Source organism: Falco punctatus, assembly GCF_963210335.1.
Source record: "Falco punctatus genome assembly, chromosome: 3".
Taxonomy (NCBI): Eukaryota; Metazoa; Chordata; class Aves; order Falconiformes; family Falconidae; genus Falco; species Falco punctatus.
Genome location: NC_137582.1, coordinates 29,864,901 through 29,876,949, shown reverse-complemented (window position 1 = coordinate 29,876,949; position 12,049 = coordinate 29,864,901). Strand labels below are relative to the sequence as shown.

Sequence of the window (12,049 nt, the reverse complement as noted above, 5' to 3'; positions counted from 1 at the left end):
ACTGAGGCCCAACCCAGCCTTGTTTTTCTGGACACTCCAGGACTACCTGTTACTCATCAACTCACTCCACCAGAAATTCTGCCTCCAAGCCTGTTACACCAGCTCGAAGTTCAGGGTTGGGTGTTTTGGGTTTTTTTTATTTTAGCTTAGTTTACAACCTAATTTTTTTCTCCTCCTTTGCAACAGCAGTAACCTTTTTACTCCAGCCTTGGTCCTTAGCTGAGAACTTGAGGCATACAGAATATGCACTCACGTTTACTTCTTCACCGCTGTTCTGAGCATGTGCATTATGGGAGCCTTTAATTACATGGTCACATACTATTTTTGTCACAAGACCCTCATCAGATGACAGTACTCAGCAGCCTGCTGGTTAACATTCTGTTCTCCTTCCAAACTGTGGATTGTTATCACTGCTGCAACTAGCCACTGCTTTTGAAAATACACTTTTTGGAAGACACTCTCACAGGCTTTTCCTAACAGAATACTTGGGTTTTGTCACAAAACAGAATACTAAAAACAAACACCCAAATTTAGCATTGTTCCCCAACAAATCTGAGTATTTATGTTCACTGCACTGACTTTACCAAGAGACTCGGGATTAGCAGCCTCCTGTCTGATTCACAACTTTACAGAGGTGATGAGATCAGAAATCTTTGGGCCCCAAGCAGTTCCTAAAGCCTGAAGAGGAGTTTCAGAAATGCCCAATTTCTGTGCCAAACTGGAAACCTTCTGCCACACATCTATCAGTTTCTTCCCTGTCCCTTACATCTGAATCCTAATTACCTGTCTATACCAGCCCAGCATCCAAAGCTCTAACTTTTCAGGTCAGTTCCTTTGCAATTCCAAGACAGCCACCTCATTAGCCTATAGCCCTCGAACAACTTCCTAGAGCAAGTCATTACCCAAGGTCAAATACTCAAGGTTCACCTTACCTGCTTCTCCCCTCCTACTGGAAACCTCACCATCCTTGTTCCCAGTTCATCATTCTTCTGCTAGACTCCTCACCCAGTCTGTTTCATTCCTTACCTTGTAATCCCATCTCATACCTCTCTGCCCTGAACTCGTCTCCAAAATCTGTGTTCCTTCCACCAGCTTGTTCTCCCACACTTTTTGATTTAAATATTGTTCTGTCCACTGAACTCTGGTCTTGCTCCTCATACCACTCATCTCTGTTCATCTCCTGGTCCTCATGCTCAGTCATTCCAGACTCCACCCAGAGGGTCTCACTTCCTTCCCAGTGTAACCTGGCAAAGCTGCATGCTGTTGTGCACCCATCAAAATTCACTACACCAACAGAGATCCCAATAGCTGTAACAAACCTGTGGGGCCCAGAAGCATCTTCCATCTTGGTGCTGTACCAGGAGAGTTCACACAATCGCCTTTGACCCTTACACATTCACTTTCAGTGAAGGAACTCCGGGTATACTTGCAGGTATTCCCAAGATGCGCTACCCACTCTCCTGGCATAGTTGACCACGTCGAGCCATTGTTCAATGTATATTCTTCGGCTCACTTGGGCCATTAAGGGCTCCACAGTTAATTGAAGGTGAAGCATTTATTTTCCAGAAAAGAACCCATTCGAACCAGAGCTGCCTCTACATTACCCTCTTGCGGCAACAAAGGGTAGTGCACAGAATGACTCGAGCTGGTTGTACCTACATATAAAGGAAGATTCCATTTCTCTCCAGACACCCTTTGACTAAAAAGATGTGTATGTGGAGTATGAAATAGACTCCTGCAGTTTAAAGGCTGTGCCTCATTAATTAGGAACTTGTATTTTTGCTTATAACTGTAGTGCATCAAACAAACTTTACTGCATCCATCCCACCTAACCACTCCCAACTTCCTATCAATGTTTCCCATTATAAAGGGGAAAACTGAAAGAGCAGAAGAAATCTCTTCCTTCTCCAAGTTCTTAGTCAGTTCGCTGCAAATTACTGATGGATGACAATGAAAGGTGCAAGAATTTTCATTAAAGGACACAAAATAGGTTGCCATCACTTCAGATTGCTTCACTATTTCTCTATTTGTAAAGCACTTCTGGTTTTATAGAGCTCCTCTGATAGTCTGAGTTAAAGAGCAAGTCCTCGAGTTTCCACCAACAGTGGACCTCTTCTAAACTGCACATGTATGAGGCATTCTCTATGTGTTATGAGAGAGAAAAACCAAGCTACTGGTAAGAAACATCTCCATTTCTAGGAAATGTGAACATTTTTATTGCTCCTTTTGTGATCTTACTTCCTTTGGCAATTTCTTTCTACCAGCCTTGAAAGACTCAGCTCACCAGCAGAATCTGTTATCTGGGAGGCTTCCCAAGATGGGTCCACAACCTTCAGGTTGGCTGTTTTAACTCAAGCATCCTGCTGTCTTCCCAGTCGTTACTAAGTTGCCTCTTCATGCTGCCTTCTGTAAAGAACCCTAACAATTCACCCATGGAAGAACTGTTCATCCCATTCCCCTCCCTACCCCCCCTTCCAAGCCAACCTCCTTTCTGCAATTCAAATCTGCTTTGTACAAAACGTGTGAGATTCACTGTAACAAATGCATGGCTGCATGCTTCTTATACCATCCAAATGAATTACTTCTTGGGGAAACTTGTATTTCAACACTGTGCTTGATATTTTAAAGCATGTTCAGCTTTCAATCACTTCTGTTTCTCACAGGAACCTTCACAACTCCCTTTCAGTTCTGCAACCCACAACTTAAATTATGTATACAGTAAATACAGCCTAACAGCTTGGTTCCTTCGTATCTTTGTATCTCTAGTCCTCTCCATGAATGATCCTCACTGCAATCAGTGAGATTACTCGGTAATTAAGGAGAACTCAGTGCATGTGAGTAGAAAAAAATACTGTATAATTAAGTGAAGTGGGTTTGATTTTTAGACTTTTGGGGGGTTTCCTGCAGGACCTGAATCAACCACAATAGCCATCACAGATGTCATTGCCTGTCCCAATCTTGCAATACACCACAAGTATCTTTTTGAAGACAGTCACACTCACTCAACAAGAACAACAGGTAATCGGGTTACCTCTTAGAATAATCCAGACTGCTCTTTGAATATACAGACCCAAGTGTTGTGCGCTACTTTTCAGTATTTACAACATCTGCCCCAGAGCATTCCTTTGGATGTTGACCTGTTTTGAGAACAGGAAGCTGTATTAAACCTGCTCTGCATTTATAAGTCCTTGTCATTTCCTCCCCCATCCCATTCAATTTATTCAGCATTCAATTTATTTAGCCTGTACTTAACTGTTTCTCTTTTTCAGCAAAAACTTCAAAAGACAAAGACCAGTGCAAATGTGAAAACCTTGTGACATTCCAGAACTATGCAACTAATGAAGTACGAAAACTCACCCAGCGATATATCCTTTCAGAATTGTTTCCAACATTTAAGACAAGGGGGGCAGGGTAAAAGAAACTATAATTGGAATGCATCAAGTCTAAGCTGTCTCCATAGCTCAAATCAATCCACTGTCATCAAAACCTAAACTACTTAATAGACAACATTAATCTCTTAAGTAGCAAGGCTTTTAAGGCTTGAGATCTGCCTTAAAAGATCACAGAAGGAACAAAAGTATCAATAAGGATCTTAACTTTTAATAACCCCTAACAGCAAACACCTCCAAGGACAGCAAAGAAATGACTGGCCAAATTCAAGTAATACTCTTTGCTTGGGGTTATTTCTTCAGATGGTATTGCAATAGCAGCTACTGCCTACAGAGTCAGAATACAGGAGATGGCTCCCTTCTGAACTGCTTGCTGAAGCACCAGACGTAGTGAGTCATCTAAAACAATACTCCAAATCAAGTGGAATTCAGAGGACTGAGGTCTGATTAATTTTGCATAAAAAAAATGCAGAGGAAAATTAGCTAAGTGCAGATCAATAGCTTTTTCTCCCATATACAAGTCAGCCAGTCTTTTCAAAGGAGTTTAGTATAGCAGCCTTTACACTACCTGTAACCAGACATCTCAGGAAACAGCAGCAAATTGGCAATACAACTTTCTGCACTACTTTGCATCATGCAGTACTTACGCAGCATATTCCATGTTTGCTTGACAAAAGCTGCTTCTGCCTAATCGAACAGTAAAAAGACATCACATCTTCTATTTAAGTTTTCTGTGTGCAAGATCAATACGCACCTATTTTCTGCCGAGAAGAGTGCAGCGATACCAACAGCTCATGACTGTGTGCTTCCTAGATAACAACAGCTTCAGACTGAGGAACCTGAGGAGTTAATGGTCTGTCCAGTCAGGCTAGCAGAGCCCTCAGTGGTCAGGACAGCAGGCAAGACCACAGAGGGCTCTGTTAACCTGACGCAAAATATTGCCTACCAGTTCAGACTTCACCTCCAGCTGTTTTGTGTAACTGCAGCAGCCAGCCTCATTCTCAACTTCCCAAGTGAATCCTTCAGCTGGTAGTTTAAGGAATTACATTCTGATCACTTGATTAACTAAATTATTCCATGCAAAGTAGAATTACTTTATAAAGAGGGAGAAAGCCATCGCGTAAGTTTATTGCTAGGTCCTTCAAATGCTTAACTTTTACCTCTCTGAAGGGACCTCCCCTAAGTCTCCAAATGAGTTCAGAGAAAAATATCTAGGTCATTTCCCATCTCCTTAAAGAACATTAGCCAAACACATGCAGTTCCAACCCAGATGCTGGTAAGAAAGGAGACCACTCCTTCCACCTTCAGCAGAAGCCTTAGCCTCTTTACAGTGACCTTCTGCAGCTGGGCTATGAGGAACTCTGAACTTAAAAGAAAACACAGCTTAGTGAAGTTCTGCTTTACAATTTGAGCAGGCAACCCTGTGATTTTCAGAGTCCAAGAAGGACTCAAGGTGATGGAAAAGCTGCCGACACTGAGCCAGAGACCTATACATTTTAATAGGAACAGTGCCAAACACTCCCTCAGAGCACTATACGACCACTGCTTTGAACAGAAACTATCCAGTTTCTTCTCCATTACAAACCTCATTTCTCTGCCTCATCTGAAAAGCAACTCAGATACTGAATAATATACTAGTTCTTGATAACTGCAGAAGACTGCTGGCAAGTCCCCCTCCCAGGGATATGGGGGGAGGACAGAGAACTGGCTACAAAACTAGCTCGTTACAGACCATAAACTTAAGAGGGACCAGTCCAAACTGTTAATTTGTATCCAATTACATTTAACTTTATCTGTAGATGAATACAGTTTCTACTGCTTGAACTTTGCCTCTGTATACATTTAAGAGGCTCTGAAGTTACACAGGAGGTGGCTCAAATGATGCTAGCATGTATACAGTAACCCCTTCTGCATGACAGACAGCTGAATTACCAACATAAACCTGATGTAAGGGGCAGGCTAGTCCCCACAGAAGCAGCAGCACTACCACTCTTGCTCCTTACTAGCAAGAGGGTAAGTGCGCCCACTGTCAGTGCAAGGGGGCAGGGGGGCGATGGTGCATAGCTGTTCCAGCCAAACCCAAGAAGCTGAATTCAATTTGCCCATCTACCCTAACCAATTTCTAACAGCTCCTTGTCAACGATCCCACTTTTAGATGCCAAATTCTCCACTTTCCCTTGTAAGACCTTAAAGTGTTGAAATCAGGATTACTAGAAAAGACAGGAGTGGAGTGCAGCAACTTAAGCCTTTCTAAGGTGGGCCTCAGTGCCTGCAGCTCTCTCTTGATGCTAGGTCCCCTCTTCCTCAGCTTCCCCGAGCTCCAGCCTTATCACAGCTCTTGGGAGAGCAAGCTTAGCCAGCCTCCTCCTGCACCAGACAAAGCATTCCTGCCAGCTGCAGGTGTTTATCAGGAAAGCGTTGCACACCACTTTGCATTGCTACACCTTCTCACTTTCAGCAGAGCCAACCATAGATAGAGCTTGTTGTGCTCTACTCCACATCTGTCCAGAAACCGCTGGTTTTGTAGTAACACTACCCTAATGCTATACCACCATAGGGCAGGTATGCAACATCAGCAGCAGACATTTTTACTGCAGTAACAGAAGAAAGTGACCAGTTTTCAGAACCACCCGCCTTTTTAATAAGCTGCAGCCTGAACTCCGTGTCCAGGTATGCTAGTTAATGAATGGGGCTTCACACAGCCTTCTCAACCCAGCTGATCAAAGCAGAAGAAAACACAGGGCAGTATTGTATCAGAAGCTACTGGGAGTCGAAGAGGGTAACAAAAAGGAGAAACAAGAACAAGCTTATAGACCAAAGCGATCAGGCAGCTGACACTTTCGTGTAATGCATCCTATCAGTAGCTCACTTTCCTCAACTTTTGTCTACTGGAAGAAATGACGAAGAGAATGGAAGACTTGGAAAACAGGCTAAAATACTGATCAAAACTTAAAAGTGTACACTACCTGTATATTTATACATACAATCTTGTCAGAGCTATTTTCTTAAACTGTTTCAAAGTAAAGTAACAAAATCGTGCGTCTGAAGTTGAATATTTTGGATCCATGCATCTATATACTATGTCTTCTGTCTTGCATTGATTGCAGATAAGAAATGTTGAAAATTTTATATATATAAACAATTTAGTAACTAGCGAAAATTCTAATTAAGCAGAACTAAACAACTGAAATAAGCTATGCAAAATAATAAAATACTGTTATTTTTTGAAGTCAAACTTCCATGTTTTGAAGTACTTTTAGGGTATGAATTTATTTGGCTTGCTTTTCTGTATTTCCCTTTTCCACTCACTCTGCTAGTATTTTTAGCACCCTATCTGTGTGGATACGCATATTTCTATATATACATACATATATAAAAACAGAACAAGAGGGAAGTCTCTTGGATTACCAGGGTATTGCAATCCAAATTTCAAGTACTTCTCTTACCACATCCAGACCACGTAACTTCTCCCTACTTGGTCTGCATTCAGTGCTTCTCTAACTTTCCTGAATGCAACTAGCACTTAAATTACGGACACATCCATTGGGCAATACAACTAGCAGCTGCACACCTGTGTGTCAAACACCAAGACACAAACAAAACCACCAAATTGCTTCCAGTCATTCTGGCCAGCTGAAGGGCCTTCAGGTTTTACTCCTTCCCCTTGGCAGCAACTAGCTTTTAGCTAGTGTGAAACATTTAACAGCACCATCTACACTATCTCTAGAACTGATCTCCAGCTATAGTTTAATAGGTAGAGACACCAGCACTTCAGACTTTGCTTTGGCACACATTGCTTTGCCTCTGTTACTCTCTCCAAACGGAAATACACAACTTCATCCATTCTATACCAGAAGCTGAAGTAGTTGCAGCAAAACTAGACTAAATGACCTCAGATAAGCTAACAAGTCTGTGCAGGTATGTAACAGCAACTTTAAAAGGTACCTTGTGCTTTGGCATACTTTAGCAAACAGAATGCCAGTTCTCTAAAGATTCCAGCACGTACTAATTTTCATTAGACGTTTCTTTTACTGCATGTCAGCAAAGCACTGGCACCACAATTAACAATCACTAGTAATAATGAACCATCCTGCATCACGGTCTCACACAAAACATGCACAAATCTGTAAGACACCAATGTCCTCAGCAACAGCAACTGAGAATACCAATTCATCTGTCTCCAATATAACATTTACAAAAAACTAAAAAAAAAAAAAAAAAGGTACAAATTTAAAATCAACTTTAAGTTAATTGGTATCTTACTGAAAGCATGTTATACATCATGTCTATCAGCTACCCTATATTCTCTCGGAAGAAAAAAGAGAAGGGGATAATTTGCCTTTGTACTTTGTGATTGACTTATCACAAAGTAGATAGTCTTCACGAAAAGAACACAACATGTTAGGAAAAACAGCACAAAAATTTTTTTAAAGTAAACCCTTTGCGATCCCCCACCAACATCCCAAACTTGCTACTGTACCTCCCATTACACCTTGGTTTTGCATTAGCACTGAAAGCCAGACACTAAGGAAGCCCTAGCCTGTTGGGATTTGGCACCATACTTGCCATGATCAAGTCTTCCTCCACTTACCTCTCAAGATCCACAACTCCTAGGGAAAGAAACAGGCAAATTTTGTCCTGTGAAGGTTATTTCTAACAGAACAGGAAACACAGCAGTGGTAATGAATCTTCATTTATATAGTTTGTTCCCTAAAACCAGCAAAGGTATAATACAAATTTTTCTTAAAACAGATCTGTAACCAGTTTTATTGTAGAAATAACACCTTTACAGCATTTACTTCTCACTGGTTTGTTCTGGCATGCTTCTAATGATGTCAGAGTCACCTGTAAAGCAAACAAAAAAACCCATATTGTTACAAGAAGACCCACAGAAAGATGTTTTCAAAAAAACAAACCCCAACACACTGATTCTATAAATAGAAAACAAATTAAAAGCAATACAAAAACAGGAAAAAAAGCCAAGTAATTTTGATGGCTCGGTAAAAAAATACTTGCAACTGTATTTTGCTAATCCCTACAAAGTATTTGTACAGTGATTATATATCTGTCACTAGCATTCACAAATCCAGTACTAGAGCAACAATCTAGTCCTGGAGGACACAATGCATAGTTTTAATATAGCGAATGTCTAGCCTCCCCTGATCACGAAAATATCAGGACAGCGAGAATATTCGCATTGTTACATAACAAAAATATTTACTTGCAGTTCCTTCCCCACCCAAAATCAAAGTCAAAAGTAACATTTTCAAAACATAAGTTTACAGCTAGCATTTGAATAAAAGCAAGCTAAATAATATTTTCTGAAGAAACAGCAAATTCAAACTGATGTGACTTGGGGAAACATTAGGTGAAAGTTATTACAGAAATCATTAAATCCATGTGTATGCATTTTGGTCAACAGAACAAAAGACTGATTCTTAAAAAGATTCTAGGAAGAGAATGAGAAGTCACCTAATTAGCAGTCTAGATAAAGAACTTGAGCAACGCTCTGGCACAGAAGAGTGCTACCAAACCCTAGTAATTATAAACAGGTGTAGTTTAAGAAGAAAATGTTTAATACAATTTAACACTGGATTAGTATCCGCATATAGGTTATTTTTGTACATTATCATTCGAGGAAGCATAACATTTGTACATTATCATTCGGGGAAGGATAACTCACATAAGATTAAGAACAGTCAGACAAGGCTGACGTAAACAGCATGTAGCACAAGGCTCATATTCTAGCTGATGGGCACAGAAACACGTACCATGAAGTTGCTTCCCAGCCACTGAAACCTCATTACAGACCAACAGGTAGAAAAAAATACACGCTCCCAGGGTTTAGCAGTAAAAGGAGCTAAGTGCTAACATACGCAGCAGTAACTCCAGGTTCTAAGAACTTAGAACTCGCAAAAGAACAACAGGATCTTGGTCACCTATAATTAAGTTAAACCTGACAGAAAAGGACAAAGTGTGTAATCACTCCTGCACGTTACTGGCTCAGTGCTGCTACTCACAGCTGAACAGAGGAACCACTGACACATATCCATTTGGTCACTGTACTGTGAGACACACATACCTGGGTCAATAATAGCCAGTGTGCACACTCTGTAGTACTTTCCGCACGCTGTGCCCAACTCAATGTTGTTGCCGCTATAGTGATGGACACCAGTCTTGGCAAGCATAGCGTAGTACTCAATCTCTGATTTTCTGAAATTCAAAACCAGGGTGTTACAGTACTAACGTGACTGACTGTAATACAGCAAGAGCAGCTTTAACTCCAATCACACTTAAATCTTACAGTTCTCCCTCCCATCCAGAAAAACACACCTGTTCCTTACTACACAAAATCACTACTGTGTTCTGGATATAAGGGTTCCTGAACCATAAGCATGCCGAGTTTGCACTTCTGGAGTGCAAACCATTGAGGTTGCTCCTACGCATGCTTATTTCTACAGCAAAGCAGGGGATTCAGGACTTCCAGACTTCCAAAGGGTTGTAGGAGCTACATCAAAGTGCATAAATGGTGACCTTTATTAATGTGTCATGACACCCGGTGGCCAGATGCTGAGGAGAGATCAGGCTGCCACTAGCTGTGAAAGAAACCATTTTTCTTTAACAAAAAAAAAAAAAAAAAAGAAGGGTCAATCTATATTCCTTTCTCTTCTGACTTCCACCAGGAGATTCTAGTGGGCAATACTGCTCTTCAAACACTTCTGGGATCCCCACTAACATTCTACCTTCTCTAACAGTCCTGCCATTTCTCTTTTTTTTTTTTTAATGCATTTTTTATGCTTTTACCATTTCTTGAATCTGCCAATATCCCTTGATAACAAAAAGGGCCCAAAAATGTCAGGAAATTTGTAAAGATTTTGTTCCCAAAAAGCAATTTCACTGGCCAGGAACCTAAATTTATAACTTAGTTGGACAGCAAATTTTGTCTGCTTCAAATGTTTTAAATCAGTGTCAACTACCAGTTTTTCTACATGTAAAATTATTTTCCAATATATTACTTCGGAAAAACACAGGAATTCTGCCCCATTATACTTTCAACAAATGGTATCACTGTATGAAAAGCTTCCAGTATCTTTGCTAGTGCAAGCTCTTTGAATTAGTAAGCTAGAAAAATGCTGGGAAGCATTTCAACACATCCAGACCTGGAATCATTACAGACCAAACAGCCCAATACTTTTACTTCATAGCACTCTGGAACATGCCAGCAAAGTACTCTGCATTAATAACTTGCTGCAGCAATTAACACGAAGTACACAGTGTATTTGTACAAAGAACCTGTCTTAGTTTTAAAGATGGTTGTTTTTTTCATACATTTGCTTACCTCAAAGCAGGACAGTTGTTGGCTAGGATGACCAGCTTGGCTTTGCCCTGCCGAATCATTTTCAGAGTCTGCTTGTATCCTAGCACATATTTACCACTTTTCATAACCAGCTGAAGCCTAGAGTTTATGGACTCTAGGGACTTTTTCTGAAAAAAGATGTGGAAAAGCATTATTTTATGTTACTTTACATTTTGCAAAATAGTGGGGAACATAATAAAATGAAGACATCCCAAATACAAGCAATCTTTTAATAACGTCCCCATAACTGGCCACGCAGAATAAAGGCCAGCCTACTGTATGCAAAAACTTTTGGCTAGGGGGGTCGCTGATGCTATGTTTTCCCAATTTCATAAAAATACCTCTTAACCACGTATCTTACAAGATGAAAATACATATTAAAACGTCGTTGCTGCTACCCACGTTAATCAGTAACATCCAGATGTATCTGACAGGCCTTGACAGGCTCACTTAGGCAAGTCCCAAGTAAACGCTACTTCTGCCTTGCAAATCTACGCCACGTTTAGCGTATGTCTCTTTCTAGGGGGCACGCCAACGCTGTTACACAGGTTAGCAGAAACAAGCGAACACATGCAACACGAGCTGACACCCCGACAGGAGCGCGCAGTGCTCACGACAGCAGGTAACTCCATTTCCGACGATGCACCACGCCACCTAACAAGAAACTCATACTTGGCAGTCGCTCTAAGCGGAAGGCAGGCACATCGCAGGAAAGGCAAAAGCCGAGCGAGCTCCACCGCGCCGGCTCCCCCCTCCCTCCAGCCCGCCCCGGGGCCCTGCCAGCAGCCCGGCACGGTACTCAGCAAGGGGCCGAGGGCAGAGCAGCCGCTGGGAGAAGGCCGCAGGGCACGGCCCGAGCTCTGAGGGCCGCGACAGGCGCCTCCAGCTGCGGCCAGGGCCCCGCGCCGGCCCCGCCCCCCACCCCAGCCCGCTCCGCCGCTCCGCTCCGCCTCACCGCCCCGCTCCGCGCCAGCCGCCGGCGGAGGCCGGGCCGCCGCCACGTGAGCCCGCCGCGGCCCGCTCCCACTCACCGTCTTCTTGGCGGCCACCATGTTGCTGCCTCGCGCCGGGTCGGGCGGTTCCTGGAACAGAGGGGGAACGGCGGGAGGGGTGAGCACCCGGCGGCGGCCCCCCGCGCCCGCCCGCGCCGCCCCGGCCCAGCCCCACTCACCGGAGACGCGCCGCCAAGATGGCCGGGCAGCCAGAAAGGGCCGAGCTCCCACAACGCATCGCGGATCCCCGCGCGGCAGCTCTCGCGAGAGCCGCGCGCGGCCGCCCCGGCCCCTCCCTCCAGCTGCTAGTG

The 12,049-nt window shown here is 42.8% G+C and overlaps 2 protein-coding genes and 1 long non-coding RNA gene across 8 annotated transcripts in view; 1 reads left to right on the top strand and 2 right to left on the bottom strand.

Annotated features, from left to right (window-relative positions):
- The window catches only part of MATN2 (matrilin 2), an 80,509-nt gene extending 73,885 nt beyond the window's left edge, over positions 1-6,624 (top strand). For 3 of the 6 annotated variants that reach the window (XM_080380111.1, XM_080380114.1, XM_080380110.1), the window contains 4 exons: positions 2,265-2,336; positions 2,908-3,018; positions 3,270-3,365; positions 6,279-6,624. In XM_080380111.1, coding sequence (XP_080236237.1) covers positions 2,265-2,336; positions 2,908-3,018; positions 3,270-3,365; positions 6,279-6,331 — 332 coding nt within the window. In that variant the 3' untranslated portion in view covers positions 6,332-6,624. Of the gene's footprint in view, positions 1-2,264; positions 2,337-2,907; positions 3,019-3,268; positions 3,366-6,278 lie in introns of all 6 variants that reach the window. The other 3 variants (XM_080380112.1, XM_080380113.1, XM_080380115.1) reach the window with 3 other exon arrangements.
- Positions 785-3,273, bottom strand: LOC308060883. The gene is made up of 2 exons (XR_013926955.1): positions 3,032-3,273; positions 785-1,655 (listed from the first exon to the last, which is right to left on the bottom strand). It is a non-coding gene; the product is annotated as an uncharacterized lncRNA (long non-coding RNA).
- A 1,442-nt stretch (positions 6,625-8,066) lies between the features above and the next one.
- Positions 8,067-12,024, bottom strand: RPL30 (ribosomal protein L30). Its single transcript, XM_080380137.1, has 5 exons — positions 11,918-12,024; positions 11,778-11,828; positions 10,729-10,874; positions 9,472-9,602; positions 8,067-8,234 (listed from the first exon to the last, which is right to left on the bottom strand). The coding sequence occupies exons 2-5, from the start codon at positions 11,796-11,798 to the stop codon at positions 8,185-8,187; spliced, it is 348 nt and encodes a 115-aa protein (XP_080236263.1). The 5' UTR covers positions 11,799-11,828; positions 11,918-12,024; the 3' UTR covers positions 8,067-8,184.
- Positions 12,025-12,049: the final 25 nt, after the last annotated feature.